Source organism: Suricata suricatta, chromosome 2 (genome assembly GCF_006229205.1).
Source record: "Suricata suricatta isolate VVHF042 chromosome 2, meerkat_22Aug2017_6uvM2_HiC, whole genome shotgun sequence".
Taxonomy (NCBI): domain Eukaryota; kingdom Metazoa; phylum Chordata; class Mammalia; order Carnivora; family Herpestidae; genus Suricata; species Suricata suricatta.
In genome coordinates, this window is record NC_043701.1 from 183,980,530 (window position 1) to 183,997,080 (window position 16,551).

General features: G+C 52.2%; 1 protein-coding gene across 1 annotated transcript in view; it reads right to left on the reverse strand.

The window, feature by feature from the left end:
- Positions 1-11,267: 11,267 nt before the first annotated feature.
- The window catches only part of EBF3 (EBF transcription factor 3), a 116,787-nt gene continuing 111,503 nt past the window's right edge, over positions 11,268-16,551 (reverse strand). Inside the window, exons 15-17 of the mRNA XM_029920640.1 lie at positions 15,563-15,751; positions 15,033-15,122; positions 11,268-12,938 (exon numbers count right to left, since the gene is read on the reverse strand). Coding sequence (XP_029776500.1) covers positions 12,907-12,938; positions 15,033-15,122; positions 15,563-15,751 — 311 coding nt within the window. The 3' untranslated portion in view covers positions 11,268-12,906. The remainder of the gene's footprint in view (positions 12,939-15,032; positions 15,123-15,562; positions 15,752-16,551) is intronic.

A 16,551-nucleotide genomic window follows, 5' to 3' on the forward strand; every position in this document is an offset into this window, starting at 1 on the left:
TTTTCTTACATATTATGTTGGCAGATGAGACCATTTGGCAATACCTAATCCAAATTTAAAGGTCATGTTGAAAAAGTTTACTTCTTACAAAAATACTGACTTACAAATACACGAGGACAAGGCTGTTCTTTGTAGCACCTCTTAATGTACACGTTTGTTGAAGGAAAAGGTTGGTACTAGAAGTTCAAGAATCATAAACGTGGGCTCTGGGTGTTTACACAGTGAACGTCCCAGGATCCCCCCTATACCCCGCCCAAGGGAACCTCATCTCGGACTTCTCACACTGATGAATTTTTGCCTATGTTTGACCTTCATAGAAATAGCAGTCACATAGTGTGTTCTCTTTTATGTCTGGCTTCTGTCAGTCAACATCGTGTTAGTGAGATAGATCTGAGCGTACGTACTAATAAGAAACCTGTTTTCATTGTCATATAGAATGTATTGTGTGAATATGCCACAACTGTATTTTATTTTACTGTTGATGGACATGTTTTCACTTGGGGGCTATTAAAAATAGTACTGCTGGGCGTGTGGGTGGCTCAGTTGCTTAAGCATCCAACTCTTAATATCAGGTTAGGTCATGATCTCACACTTTATGAGTTCAAGCCCCTCATCGGGCTCTGCGATGACAGTGCTGAGCCTACTTGGGATTCTCTCTCTCTCTCTCTCTCTCTTTGCCCCTCCCCTGCTCGCTTGTTCGCACTCTCTCTCTCTCTCTCTCTCTCTCTGCCCCTCCCCTGCTCGCTTGTTCGCACTCTCTCTCTCTCTCTTTCTGTCTCTCTGTCTCTGTCTCTCAAAATAAATACTTAAAAATATAGCTCTGCTCATAGAAACTTAGGGAAGTGATGGATATGTCTGTTACTTTGGTTGTGGTGATGATTTATTGGGTGTATGTATATGTCCAAACTTGTCAAGTTCTGTACATTAAATACGCAGTTTTCTGCTTGTCCGTTAGCTTCAGCGAAGCTATTGAAAGACAATGCTGCCCATGGCATTTTTGTGGTCACACGACTTAGTGTGTGTGTGTGCGCCGCTGTTGGATGTGCAGCTGGCACCGGGATTGTGGAGTCGTGCGGGGCAGCTCCGCGGGGCTCTATCAGAGAATTGACTAAAGCCTCTGCACCCATTCACACTCGCACCAGCAGTGAGTGAGCGTTCCCTTTGGTTTATGGATTTGCCAGAACCTATTACCTGACCTATCATAATCAGCCGTTCTGGTGGGGGGAGTCATGCCTCTTTGTGGTTTTCCATATTTCTGGTGATGAATGAATTTAGCATCTTTTTGTGTTTATTGATTATTAGGATGTCTGGATTTCTGTGAATTGCCTGTTCAAGTTTTTTGACCTTTTTTTTTATTAAGCCGTCTGGTTTTTTCTTATTGACATGTGAGACTTCTTTATATTCTGATGTGAGTTGTCAGCTGCCCGTCCTGCAGGCGCCTTCTCCCATTCTGTGGCTTTTTCATTCTGTTGAAGTTACTGTTTTGAAGAACAGTTACTTAATTGTTAGGTGGTCCAACTTGACAACTTTTTATTTTACGGCTGACGCTTTTTGTGTCCTATGTACCATATCTTTACCTGACACATTTATACACTTGTTCTCCTGCGCTTCCTTCTGAAAAGTCAGCTGCCCCATTCAGCCACAGGTCCATCTGGACTCTATTTTGCTGTACGGGGTGAGGTTGGGGCTAACATTCTGCATAAGAGGCTTGGCCCCTTGTTAGTCCCGCCCCACCTGGTCACCTGTGGGCCTGTGCCTGGACCCTGTGCCCCAGTTGACTGGACTTTCGGACCACCCTTGCTTCAGTCATGCTGCTCAGTTCTGGTGTGAAGGAAGTCTTGATTGTTGGTGGTCTAAGTTTTCCAGTTTTCTCCTTCTGGATTCCCGTGACCATGATTGCACCTTTGCGTGCCCGTGTGACTCATAGGTTCAGCTTGTTAATTTCCACAACACTAAACCTGATCTTTTTATTGTGTTTAATCTACAGATCAGTTTTGGAAAAATTTACTTCTACTCTTTTATGCTTTTAAGCCCACAGACTATATCCCTCCAGGTACTTAGACCTTTAAAATTTTTCTGAATTCTGTTTTATAGTTTTTTGTATCAGTTTTGAATGATTTCTATTCGATTTATTCTTAAGATATTTGATGGTCTACTACCAGTGTAAATGGTATCTTTCTTTAAAAAATGATATCTTTAACATTTTTATCTTTGTCCTTCTTCTCCATGTGCATTGCTTTTATTTTTACAGCAAACTCGGATTTTAAGAGAGCAAGTAAAAATGGATGCTTCAGTGGTTAACACCTGTCTTGCTTTTGGCCCAAGACCTGGCCCATAGTGAGAGTGCCACGAATACTCAAGCGGAGCTGATGCCCCCGGGATGCTCTAGGCCACGGGGGGCTCAGACCAGGGAGGCAGGAGTGGGATCTGTTGAGCTTTCAGATACCCAGCTTAATAACATGACAAGTTTTGAAGAAATTTAATACATAGGAGTATGACATTTTAAATGGAGGAGTATTCTGGAATGTTCAGAAAATAATAAAACCATTTTATATTTTAAATGTTTTTATTCATTTTTGAGAGAGAGAGAGAGAGAGAGAGACAAAGAGCAGGGGAGGAGCAGAGAGAGGGGGAGGCACAGAATCCGAAGCAGCTCCAGGCTCTGAGCTGTCAGCACAGAGCCTGACACGGGGCTTGAACCCACGAACTGCGGGATCATGACCTGAACCGAAGTCAGACGCTTAGCTGACTGAGCCGCCCGGGTGTTCTTAATAAAGCCAATTTAAAAAGCCATCTTTTGAAGGCTGCTTTTTCCCTTCAGGAAAATGTAACTTCCAGAAATGACCTTCCACGAGGAGCCTTGTGTGTGTGCCCCACGGGGACCGAGGGCAGCCTCAGAACAGCCCGGGGCAGAATTCAGGCCGAGGCCGGGGCATTGTGATCAGGTCTTCGTGGCCTGGAGAGGCTGAGTGGGGCCTTTGTGGCACCTTGCCTTCTGCAGCTTGTGGACACCACGCCCAGGGCAGCAGGTGGGCGGAGGACCCTGCCTTGCCGCGCTGAGGACCGAGCGGGGCCCTGGCCGCTCTCACGTGCTCACCCACATCGGGCTCTGTGCTGACAGCTCGGAGCCTGGAGCTGCTTCAGATGCTGTGTCTCCCCGTCTCTCTGCCCCTCACATGCTCATGCTTGCTCGCTCTCTCTCTCAAAAGTAAATAAATGTTTAAAAAAATGTTTTTTAGGGGCACCTGGGTGGCTCAGTCAGTTGAGCGTCCGACTTAGGCTCAGGTCATGATCTCACAGTCGTGGGTTTGAGCCCCGCATCGGGCTCTGTGCTGACAGCTCAAAACCTGGAGCTTGCTTCAGATGCTGTGTCTCCCCCTCTCTCTGCCCCTCCCCTGCTTGTGCTGTCTCTGTCTCTCAAAAAAAAAAATAATTTTTCTAAAAGAAATGTCTATTTCTGATCAGTTGCCCATTCAGACTGAGTCATTTGTCATTTTACTGTTTGTGTTTGCAAGTGTCCTTCTTATATTCTGTCCTGTATTCTGGATGCGCGCCCTTTTCAGACACATGATTTTCAAATGGTTTCTCCTATTCTGTGGGCCGTCTTTCCATGGTCTTAATGATGTCCTTGAAACACAGATATTTTCCGTTTTTTTAAGTTCAGTGTATCTGTCTTGACTCCTGTGGTCCACGCCCTCGGGGTCACAGCGAAGACGTGCCCCAGTCCCATCCCGTCACGCAGGGCCAGTTCACATGACACCTGCTGTCCAGTCCGAAGTCCTGAAGACGCCCCTGTGTGTTCTTATCAGGGTTTCAGTCTCAGCTCTTACATTTACGTCTTTGGTCAGTTTCTGCGTTGGGTTTTGTGTGTGGTGTGAGGGAAGATCCCGCGTGTTCTCTGTGTGTGGGTCTCCAGGGGTCCAGTTGTTGGTGAAGAGGCTGTTCCCCCCTTGAGTGGCCCTGGCACCGGGTCAGAAGTCCGGGGACCATAAATACACAGGGTCGTCTCCAGACTCCCAGTTCGATTCCCCTGCTCTGGACGTGTCTCTGGCGCCAGGACTATGCTGTCTTGATTTCCTTGTTTTTTGTTTTTTGTGTGTTTTGCAGTAAGTTTGGAAATCAGGAAGTGGAGTCCCCCGACTCTGTTCTCTTCTGAGAGCGCCCGGCTCTTCTGGGCCCTGTGCACTCCCGCGGGTGCCTGGCGGCTTCCACGGAGAGCCCGCGGTGGCTCTGACGGGTCGCTCGACCCGTGGTTGGGAGGCCCTGCCCTCTTCACGGTATTGCCTTCAGCCATGAACACACAGTGTCTTCCCGTTTACTTAGGTCTTTCATTCCTTTCAGTAAGAAAACCACAGGTCTTCCTGAAAGCCGCTTGAGTGCGTCAGAACAGCTGATCTTCCCAAGTGCGTGTCTGCCGGCCCCGCGAGAGCCCAGTGCGAGGGCGCAGCGTGTCCAGCAGCTGCCCGACGGGACGGGGCTGGGGTTTGCCCGCCCCCGTGCGGGCCCTCATGCCTCCTGCGCGCCTCGGCCCTCACGGCCTGCTGTTCTCCCGACGCGGGTCAGCCCCTGTCCGCAGCCAGGGAGCCCTGCCGCAGGGTGCCCAGCACCCCGATCTGCTCTCCTGCCGTGTGAGGGGGTCACTTCACACAGCACACGGATTTGCACTGTGCTCACCTCAACCCGCTGCAGCGCCGTGGCACCTGTGCCATAGAGCACACGGATCTGCTTCTGGACGGCATTTCGTTAGCCGTTGTCTAGTGTTGCCTTGATAGCCAACTGTACTACTTCCTGGGGCCCAAAAACCCCGCTGGGGTGGTGGTAGGGCCTGAAAACCTGTCTCCCCAGATCTGTATGTGGAAGCCCGTCCCCCCCACAACGTGACGGCGTTTGGAGATGGGCCTTTGGGGGTGACTAGGTTTATACGAGCTCGTAGGGGTGGGGCCCTGTGACGGGGGCGCGCCCGTACAGAGACGAAGGCCCTTCTTCTGCCTGCCTGTGAGGGCACGGGAGGAGGCAGCTGCCCACGGGCAGGAGGCCTCACCAGCAGCCACGCGTGTCGGCGCCTTGTTCCCGGACACCGGCCTCCAGGGGCAGCGCCCACCCCTTCCCACCGTTGCCGCCGCGCCTCTTCCTCGTTTACGTTTCTGTGTAAACTTCAGAGTCAGCTTCTCAACTTAAAGTAGAGAGGCTGCTGGAACTTGATATGGAGACAGAGTCTTTGGTCATTTCAGGGAGAATTGGCATCTTTTCAGTATGTGACTTTCCAACCCACGACCATGTTATATGCCTCCACTTAGGAAGATTTTACCAGTTTCTCGACAATTCTGTGGTTTCCTGGGCAGACATCTTGTATAACATTGGTAGCTGTCTTCCTGGGTATTTGGTAGGTTTATGGTATTATAAATGGTGTAGTTTTTAAAATTCCATTAACCGTGATGCTTATAGAAACAGGGTTGTTACGTTGACCTTGTATTCATCAGTCATGTTAATTTCACTCACTGGATTTAATACTTTTTAAGTTCTTTTGGATTTTCTTATGACACTAATTTCAAAATAAGTTTTCTCCCTCATTTGGTCAGTAATTGGTTGCTAGCAGCAGAAATCCATTCAAGGAAGTTCAAGTAGAAGTGAAGTCAGAATCAGGCCCCAGGGGATGCTGGGAAAGCCAAGAGCAGGGAGTCCCACGGGACCTAGTGGAAGTCTCTCCCTGGGGGCTCCACCTCCCCATGGCCCTGGGCCGCACACCTCTGAGCACCCTCCTCAATCCAGCACTTTTTGTCATCCACCAGCTTCTTGGTCTCCAACCACCTGCCACCACTCTAGTCTCTTCCTCATGGCTTTGCAACTTGAGTGACCCTGGTGCCCCTTCCACCCCCAGCGACAGCAACCGGGGATCCCGCGAGAACTTTACCTACTATTTTTTCCAAATACATATCGTTAAGTAATATTTTGCATACTATATATTGGCTTTTTGCTTTCTCTTGATACAGAAGCTTCCAATTTTGAATTATGTTACATGTGCAGTGTTATATGCCTGCTTCACCTTAATTTTATACCATTAGTACTTACCATTTCATTAAATATACTTTAGGAGCGTGGTCTTAATGGCTTCACAGAATATATCATATTCTATTATGTGTCTCTATCATAATTCAATTAACAATTCCTGCTTTTAGGGACCTGGATTCTTCCTGGTTTTCTAAATACATATTACCGTGGCCAACAAGCTTGTACTGAAAGTCTTGCCTAATCTCTGATTATTTCCTTAAGATTGATTCCTACATGTGGAATTAGTGGGTCAAAGGATACGAACATTGTTAAGACTCTTGATATAATGTCGACTTGATTTCCAGAGGGCTGTACCGATTCACCCCGCTGTTGACAGCTCTAGGAATGCCCATTTCTCCATCGACAGGATTGAGGATTCGCTTTTAAGTGAAATCTTTGCTAATTTAACAGATGAAAAAAATTCGTCTCATTATTTTGATGTGCATTTTTAAGTAAGGTTGACTATATTTTCCTAAGCTTATCAGTCACTTGTATTGTGCCCTTGTGAACTGACTGTGAATTTTGCCTGTTTTTCTTCAGGGTATCTAGTCCTAATGATTTGCAAAAGCTCATTGTATATTGAGATATAAACCCTTTGTTGTAACTGTTGCAAGTCTCTCTCTCTCCCCTGGTGGCCCCGGGCCCAGCCCGGCCTGGGACCTGCTGGCCAGCAGTCGTGAGGTAGAGCTTGGGGTCTCGGAGCTGGAAACAGGCCTCCGGCTTCCTCCTAGCTGGCGAGCCCCCCCCCACCGCCAGGTGAGTGAGCCGTCCAGGGCCCGCTGTCCACACAGCAGTGAGCGTGGTCTCGTGGGCAGGGAGCAGTGCCCGTGTTCTGCTCTGACCTTCATTTCTCTTCTGGCTTTAGTTGTGGCTCGTTCTGACCCTGCTGGCCAGACCGTTAGGGACCTTCTCTCCCTCTCCCACTCATCGCCCCCTCCCCACCACCCATAACAGAAGCCTTTGCTGAGCCCAGGCAGGGGCTGGGGAGTTGGCCGATGGCTCAAGCCTCACAGCCCAGTCCTCTGGTCCCGCCTTAGTGCCCCTTCCTGTTCCCTCCCATCCCTGCGCCCTGTGAACGGCTCCTAGGCTTATACCGCTGATGCCGTGTGGCCCGGGGGCACCCGGTGTGCACAGGCGTCTGAGCTTCAGCTGACAGCAGCCCGACAAGCCCCTTCCCGTCTCCTGGCCGGGCTGAGCCAAGCCCTGGGGTGCAGCACACGTCCTCTCTGATGCTGGAACTTTCCATGCAGACGGTCAGTGTGTCTCTTCTCTCACCCCCACCCCCTCCTCACAAGTATCTGAAACCTCAGTTAGTGGGAGCAGTTTGGAGACCAGAAACTTCATTTTGCCTCTGGCCCTGGTCCTTTCAGCCTGGTGACTTGGGGCTGGTCATGTCACCTCTCCAGACCACAGTTTTGTCACCCAAGTGGGGAACAGGCTCTGTGGGGGCTGCTAAAATGATCTGCAAGCACCCAGGTCCAGCAGGTATTGGGGGCGGGGGGGACTTGTGTGCTGTTCAAAAATGTGTGGAGTATTCAACTCATTTTTGAGATTACATTGTAAAAGGGTGTCTCCAAGAACTCTTGAGTCAGGAATGACGATCATGTTCTTCTGGAAGTCATGCCTACCCTGACCTTGCCCTGGGCCGGGCCTGGTGACAGTGCAGGAAGAGAGATGGAGGAGGGTATGGCTGTGTCTTGTCCTCAGGAACCTCAGAGTCCACCCGGCAATGACAGGAGGGCACCTGGGGGGCCAGCAGCTAGTGGCCTCGGGTAGCTCCCAGGCTGGGGGGAGCACAGGGAGGGCTCCTCTCAACTGGCCTGAGAGGAAGGGCAGACCTTGCCCAAGAGCAGGCGTTGGGGCTCAGCATGGATGGCTGCATAGGAATGGGCCATGTCTACCCTCGGCCCCAGACCGCCAGCTCCTGGTGGATGAGGTCTGTACGCTCCCGGGGGCTCCGCAGGTGCGGCCCAGAGCTAAGGATGTGGGTGGGTACGAACCAGAACGTAACTACAATGCCGAGAGAGTGTGTCCCTGTGGGCCAGGAGTGGCTCCCGAGGGCAGCCCAGAAGTCACTGTGAGTCCCCAGGTTACGCCCTGGCTGGACTCCCAGCTCGGTGGTGCCCGCTCCCGTTGGGGGTTCCCTTCACCAGACCTGGGCTGGTGGGGGGAGGGGGACAGAGTCAGAACCGTGTGTGAGTCTGCCCCCATCCTCCCCCGGGCCAGGGGCTGGGAGCTGTGTGCACACTGGTTCCCCAGCACCAGACTGGCAACTTGCTCTCTGTGAAACTGGGAAATGACAAATGACCAAAAAATCAATTTGTAATCTGATTGGAGGTTTTTGATTTCCTCTGATGAGTTTAAATTTCATTAAAAGCAACCTTATTCCAACATAAAAGGAATCCTTGAAGGGTAAAACAGGGGATTGTCTCACTGAGTATAAAGCTTCCCGACTCTTTTGTGTGATTTATTCATCGCATTAATTGTGCGGGCCGACCTGCGGGGCCCGTTGGCAGCGGGGCCGTTATCAGGGCCTGGGATCGGCCGGGCGCTCGGAGCACAAGGACTCACATTCAGGACTCGCTCTTTGGCGTATTGACACTTGAGTTATCAACAACCCTTGTTATCTGCTGGGAGGGGGCTCGCAGCTCGTGGGGACAGAGGCCGCCACAAATGGCCGCCACCGCCGCCCCCCCGCATTCTCCTAATTGTATGTGTTCTCTGGAAAAAATGATCATCACGGCCTCTTGTCTTGATGAGAAATTGACGTTTTCGGAGGACTTTGGGCGCTCCAAGCGAGGAGACAAGGCGGAGTTGTTTTAGAGGAGAGGCCTGCCTTTCCTTCCAGGGGCCTCTCTTTATTGCTCTCAGTGACCCACTTGATGGGTATGGATTTCATGAGGTCTTTTTCAGCATTTGAACTATAAAAGGTTCAGAATGACACCACCCCTTATAGACAAAAGATAACCTTGCCCTTTGAATATATTGATTCTTTATTAACTAGGCTGTTTAATGCAATGAAATGAGGCATTAGATGGAAGCCCATTTCAAGTGCTTTGAATAATCTTTAAAAGCTTGAAAGACCTTAAAAGGCGGCCTGACAATGATCGGCGTGCATCTGGAGAGAAGGCAGTTCCCGCTTCTGATTCCAAACGCACACATGAGACAGTTCCTCCCCAGGTTGTAGGGCCTGGGGAGGCGGCCCTCCCCTCCCACCCCACCCCCGCCGCCCAGGCTGGCACTTCTGGCACCGCTCAGAGTGAGGAAGGTGAGGACTCTGGTCCCAGCCGCCCCCCCCCCCACCAGCACCTTGGGAAGGAGCCCGGGGAGTGGGGGAGGGCGAGCGGGCGGCCTGCAGCCTTGTACCCCATGAGCCTCTTTTTTCTTTGCTATCTCTTTAAGGCGGAAACAAGAATGCAGTCAAAGGAACCTGTCAGTGACAGGAGAAAAACGTATTCACAAGTTTCTTTATGTTTTGAATAATTGTTTCCTGTTTTGCTCAGCAGAACAAGTAATTAAGATGACATTTGTGAATACTAATTTGGATCACACTTATGTGTATGTGTCACAGAGCTGCAAGCCAAAACACGCAGCACCAGCCTTTCATTGAGGAGAATATGAAAAATACAGAATGAAATGAAGGGGAGTTTCGAGAACGCTCAGGAGCCCAGCCTCCTCGCGCATGTGAGAAGCTGGCCAGACGGCCGCCCCCGTGAGCATCGGTGCCCACGCTCGGGGATGCAGACACGCCACGGTGCCGGGGGCCCGCTCTGCCGCTGCTGTGGCCCAGGGACTGGCGATGGCACCCCAGATGAGACCCCAGCCGGCATCACCGTCTGGCACCCTGGTGCCCGTCCGCCCGCCCGGGTCTAAAGCCCCTTCTCGCCCCGGTGTTGCCCGGTTGGAGGGGGAGGGAGAGTGTGTGCACCCCGGCACCTGTCTCTACCTGCCAAGCCCCCCTAGTTCCAAAGCAGAGGCAGGGGGGCTGCAGGGGCACTCCCAAGGGTGGTTACGTGCCACAGTTCTGCCGTGGCCCCTGAGTCTGACACAGGGTCATGTGCAGACACTGGCCCCTGTGGGGACCAGAGCCGTAAGTCTCTCTGTGCGGGTTACAAGAGCAGGTAGAGGGCCAGTAACTTTATAGAAGGGTCTCCGGCAAATCACTTTCATCTTGGCCAAGACACAGCCCTGGAACCCAGGTGTTAAAGAACACCCCCCCCACCCCCCAGCCCAGTTAATGTCTGCGTGCGCTTTGTCACTTGTTTTAATCAAAACAGATAAAATTACCCAAAGTGAAATTCACAGACAAGAAATACTTTAATTAAATATTGTGTAAAATGAACATTTTTATACAGTTAAATATCTGAAAAAATGTACAGATAAAACAATCTTATTGTAGGGTCTTTAACAGTAAAATCTACCGTTTAGTGAAGCGCTCAATTTTGAGACCATGAAGCGACGAGGGGCATTGACTAGTTAATCTAGAGCACAAGCCGAGCGCGGGGTGGGGAGACCTGCAGGTACACGGGAGCTTGTTTTTCGGTCAAACCCTGACTTATACAGAATTAACTGGAGGCAATTTAGTTCCAAAGTGACTTCTCAGGCTTTTCCACGTAGCTAAGCCTTAGCCGTCGGAGGGCCGGGCCGCGACCCGCTGACCACCAGGGACATTCTGCTTATTTAGTCCCTCAAATGAGCTCTTTCCTAAGTTGTGCATGGTTTTGTTTTTGTTGGGTTTTTTTTTTTTTTGTCAAGAAAGATTTTTTTTTTTTAAGTCCTTCCTTTTTGTTTTTGATTTCTGCTGCAGATTGCAACAGTTGCTGTGCAGAGCACTTAACGCAAAGGGCGCAGACGGACCCTCTGGTGTCACTGCGGGTTTGGCACTAAGAGGCACGGGATCTGAAGGAGGTCATTCCGGCTTAAAAAGTACAGACGGTGCTGTGGGGTCCGACCGCAAACAAAAATAGTGTTACTTAAAACAGTTTGGAAACCAGCGGTGATTTTGGCCCGCCCCCCCGACCCCTCTCTGAATCCTGGGAGGGCACAGAACACAGCAGAATCGGACGCAGAAGGAGCGGCACACGGTGCGCCAGGTTTGTGCTTGTGTGCGCGTGCGCGGCACCCTAATCTCCAAATGAAATCGCTCAGTTGGTTGCAAGCCTGTAATAAAGTAGCACGGAGGTTCTGGAAAGAAGTCCACGTTTAAGGCATCAGAGAAGTTAATGTGGCACACGCTTTAATTAAAACATCAGAAGTAAATTTTATTTTAAACTTTAGGCCTCTGAATTCTTCCAGTAAACACAGTTCAGCTATGTGGCAAAGTCGTGGGTGGCAGCTAAAATGACTTTTTACATTCTACAGAAAAATAAGGACACAGCCCCGCACGGCGTCCCCTCTCCGCGGCTGATCCACATGCATGGCGTCTACTAGGGTTCTCGCAGCCGCGTGGCACCGTTTCGTGTTCACTATACAACAAACTCTGTTTTCAAAAGTATTTGTTCAGATAACTTAAAAATAATATAAAAATAAACAATGAATTTTACTTTTCCTCAAAATAAAAAAAAAGAAAAAGATGGAAAGTCCGAACAAAAGCAAATCTTTGAATGAAATTCAAGGACACAGGTTCACTTTAACAAAACAAATCAGAGACAGCTCCTGGCTTTAACGCTGTTCCCAGCACCAGGCCATGATCAAAAACCGATCCGGACGGGAAAAAGAAAACAGCGGTAAAAGCAATGTACAAAATTTCAAAGATAAATACAATATTTATAATCGATATGTTACAAAAGAAAGTCCCTTAGCAACTGTAAGTGTTCATGGAAAAGTGTTGAATGGAGACCATTTTATTCCTTATGAGACACATAAGGAAGAAAACGTGTTTTTTCTAAATATTTAAGTGGATCTGAAAAAAATTCAAGACAAGTGTATAAATATTTAGCTACAACTTTGGCAAAATCACAAAAGTCTACAATTTTATAACCACATACAAAACACATTAGGGAAGAAGGAGCTAGAAGTCAAAAGGACAATTTCTGGTACAAGAAACATGGACCTCACAGTAGCCTAAGAATGCAAGAGTCTACAGTGCTAGCAAAAGTTGAAAAAATGTTGCAGATCACACTTGCTTAACAGGAAGCTCTAGCGGTGGGAGAATATTTTAACCAACAGACAGTAGCATTTTGTTTCTGTCAGTGTGCTTGTTGAAGGCAAGAGAGTTCAATATCAAAGTTACAATCTCTAACTACAATAAGTTACAAAGTTTCATTTCATTAAGATGAAGTTAAGCAATGATAAGCCCGCCCCCCCCCCTGCCACCCGGGATCCTCGCCTCGGAGTCCTCCTCCCTTCCAGTTCGATGGCTCACGCCTCCTTGGCCCCCTTTTTTTTTTTTTCACCACAAAAAATATTTCACATTATAGAGATACACAACCATTGTGAATCTAAGTATGAGCACAGAAAAATGTTTGGAGGCATTTTTCATCAGTGTTTCATGATAATCAAAATGGTGCATTCACAAAGTTTTCCCCCAACACATAGCAAGTACGAGACACAGCCAAGACGGAGTCCGAAACTTTATACAAAATAGGCGTCGCTTTGTTCTCCTTAGTCTTCAGGTCTGAGAAAGGTGAAAATATGAGAAAAGTTCAGTCAATAAAATGGAATTGTTCATGAAGAAGTAGGCTGTTTGCATGTTGATTCTTAATAGTTTAAATAAAATCTTTCAACAAAGTCTCTTGTAGCGCGTCCGCTGCTGCCGATGCACTGGAAGGCGACGGGCTCCAGCAGCAGGTCCTGTACACTGGACGTGTCCCCTGAAGTCCGTCCGCGGTGCGGGTGCTGCGGAGGGGGGCGGGCCCCTCACATCGGCGGGACTACCAGCCCAGACATAGCTGAAAGAGAGAGGCGGCAGGTTACTCCAACGGGCCGGGCGGCCTCCGCCTGGGGCCACACCCAGCGGTGACGTGGGTGCACATGGCTCCGTTAACCAGCCTTGGGCTCGGTGGGGGGCGGGGTGGGGGGCAGGGGGGCATCTACTTCACGGGACGTGTGGGGACAAAACCCCCCCCCCACGACCTTCCACACTGCAGCCCCTCCTCCAGGACTTCCTGGGGGGCGGGGGAGGGCTGCCACCTGCCCCGCATCTCAGTGGCTTGTTTATAGCAGACGGAAGCCCCGGACTCCCCAGAGGCCACCTCTGTTGACAGATGTGAACCGAGCTCTGTGACCGCCAGCCAGGGCAGGCCCAGCGGGACGCAGGCGCCACGCTCGCGCCCTCCGTGAAAACTGGGTGCGCCTGGACTTGCCCTCTGCTTCCAGCCCTCGCCTCTGACCGCCTGCTGACTGCTCCGTATCGTAATGGTGAGTCTCGGGCTCGCCAGGAGCAAAGCTGCTCGCAGCCCACCTGCCCTGCGCTCTCAAGGCCCGGGCCCCGAAGAGACCCAAGTCACAGCCCCACGTCCGGGGCTCTTTCCCTCCTCCTCTATGAATAAGAAACTGGGTGCTACAAGGCCAAGCACGGCTGCCGCCTTCCAGTGAACTCCTGGCACGAGTATAATTTAAAATCTTTTAACTTTAGTGTTGTTTAATTTTTGTCAGAACGACCGTTCTTGTTAATTTATGTATAACATATTAATACATTTGTTCACGTAGTGATGGGAGCTTCAATTTCCCAGTCCATTAATTTCCTCCGTATTCATTCCTCTCCGACTCACCGTTACAACATTATGGTTCGGCGGACCCGTGTGGGCGCACGCCGCCCGGGCGGCGCCGTCCTCCTGTGAGCCGCCGCACCGTGCGGACGGTGGGCGGGCTGTGGCCCCTGGCCCTGCCTCTCCGGCAGCTCTGGGCCGCGGGCCGGTCGGCGGCCCACAGGGCCTGGGCGTCCCTCTTATACAGCTAAGATGTTGGGAAGACAATTATTTCAAATCACGGATACCTTTCCAGTTCCTTTTTTGAGCATTAGTTCATCAAAGTGAAATATGCCACCGACTTCACAAAAGGGCCAGTTTGTCTTCTCCACGGTAACGTCCTCAGCACCCAGCAGAGAGCCTGGCACATAGTAGGCGCTCAGTAAATACTGGTTGAATGGATTCATTTTTTTTAAAGGAGTAACTGGATTTGATTTTCACCGGGAGGAGCATATACCAAAGGTGGTGTCTGAAAGAGGCCAGATGACGGCCACTTAATCCAGTGCCTGTGGCCCCAGTGAGTCACAAAGAGCCACGCGGTAAGATCACGAGGCCTAGGGGCACACACGTGGCCCACCCGCCGCACACCTCACAGGTCACCAGGCGGCCTCCGCTGCCCAGAGGGACCCGGCCCTGGGCAGGCACTGGGTGCCTGCTGCACGTGGCCCCGTCCGTGGGCAGCCGTGTCCACGGGATGCCTCCCGCTGCCCTCAGGACCAGCCCTTCCCCCTCCTGAGTGTGTGAGAGCGCCTAGAAGCTCCCCCCACCCCGGTGGGCACACATGCACCGCCCCGGTCTCCGTGTGCCCCTTTCCTCGGGCAGCACTGCCTGGTGGGTCCGCCACGCCACGCTAGGACGGCAGGCTCCGACCCGGGACACGGAGAGCACACGGGCTCCGAAATGGGCCTGCGGGTCCCAGGTGCTACAGGGGTGGTGCAACCTGCGCTTGTTCGGGGGAGGGGGGGGGCGCCAGCCGTGAAGGCCCGTTTGCCGCGTGGGCGACAGGCCCCTGCTGCGTCCCCACGACCCCCCAAGCGGCTCCCCCTTCCTGAGGGCAGGGGCGGCTTTACCGCGAGGAGCGGTGGGCTGGGCGGGAAGCAGGAGGGAAGGGTTTTCATCCACCAGAGTCTGTTACGGGTGGGGACCCGGCCCCACTTCTGTGGACCCGGGAGGGGCGCGCGGCATCACGGCCCCCGGAGGAGAGCATGCAGCGGCCGCAGGGGTGTGGGCGGTGGGGGGGAGGGGGGACGGGGGACGAGGCCCCCCGGGGGGAAGGGCCGGGGCGCCGCCCCTCACCTTGGAGTCCATTCCCGTTGGCGCTGGTGCAGGAGGGAGGAGGAGAGGCTTGGGGCCGGACCACGGGCGCGAAGGCGCTCTTTTGTTTCACTGCAGAGATGACATTGGCAGGTGAGAATGAGAAAATGCCGTGTGTACCGCTACAGTTTGAAGGGAGGGTGACCGAAGAGGCTGCCATGGTGGGGCTGGACGGCACTACTGCAACAAAGCAAACAGGGTCAGGACGCGCCGCGGTGGCACGCCGCCACCACCGGGGACGGGCCCCGCCGCTCTGCATGCCCCGCAAACTCTCGGGGGGGCTTCCGCTTCCAATCGGGCGGCCCCCGTTTTGTTTCCGATTTCGGGCGGGGCTTCCGAGGCGGCCTCACGGGCCCCTGTCGGTCACGTACCGTCGCCACGTGGACACCCAGCCTCCAGAGCCACCCGCCCTTTCTGTCCAGCAGCTCACACCACAGAACAGCCAAGCAATATGCACACATTTGACTTTGTAGGTGAACATGAATCCGTGTGATGACAAAACAGACACTTACTGCCGTAGGGAGAGTTAGCGGAGGAGCCATTAAGAAATCCAGGCGAGCCAGGGACCCCTAGATTGGCCATGGCGCCACTTCCATATCCATTCATGCTAGTGCTGACTGTGTTGTAATTGGACTGCTGGGGAGTACTGCTGGGGACGTAGCCTCGCGGGGACACGCTGCTTGTATTGCGACTGTAGCCGACTGTTAAAACCCCCCCCCCGGCCAAAAATAACGTTATTATCAGGGAGAGACACGTGGGGGGGGTCCCCCGCGAATCCGTACCACATAACCAACATTGTCAATCGACCTCACGCTCTACGCCAGCCCTAGCGCCTCTCGCCAGCTCCAGGAGCCTCATCGCCGGCCTGCCCTAGCGCCTGCGCGGCCGCCTCGCCAGCCGGTCCCGCGCCTCGATCTAACCGTCAGCGGCTTCCAGGATTCTCTTTAGAAGCAATTACCAACAGCCTGGACTCGTGGGCTGCCCCCCGACACTGTGTGAACTTTCGGCCTCCGCGGACCTTCAAATGCCACGGCTGACAGCGAGAGCTCCTTTGTGGCCGTAACTCCCCAGGAAGGGCTATTTTGGGGTCTTCATTTTTATGGTTACTGTTTCTGCGAGCGTCGGGGGGGGGGGGGAGCGGCGGCTCGTTCCCGCCACGGGTGGGTGGACGGCAGGTGAGGGCTTTGCTCAGACTGCTGCCTGCATGGATTTTAAAGGGGAGAGCTCAGTGAGGTGCTCAGAACCGGCTCACGCAACAAGGTCCTGCAGCCTGCGGTGGCCAGGCCACCGCATGACGGGGGGAAGGAGTCTCTCTCCCCTTCCTCAGTCTGAGCCCCACCCACACAACATGCCCAAGAAGGGTCCCCTCCGCTTACTACGCCCCAGCTGCCCTGTGGCTGCTCCCAGCCTCTCAAGGAAACTTCTAGCAAAGGCCAGGAAGCCAGGTGGCGGCCAGGTGGCTGCAGTAATTATTAGCTCCGGGCCCTGAGCGCTCTGTGGC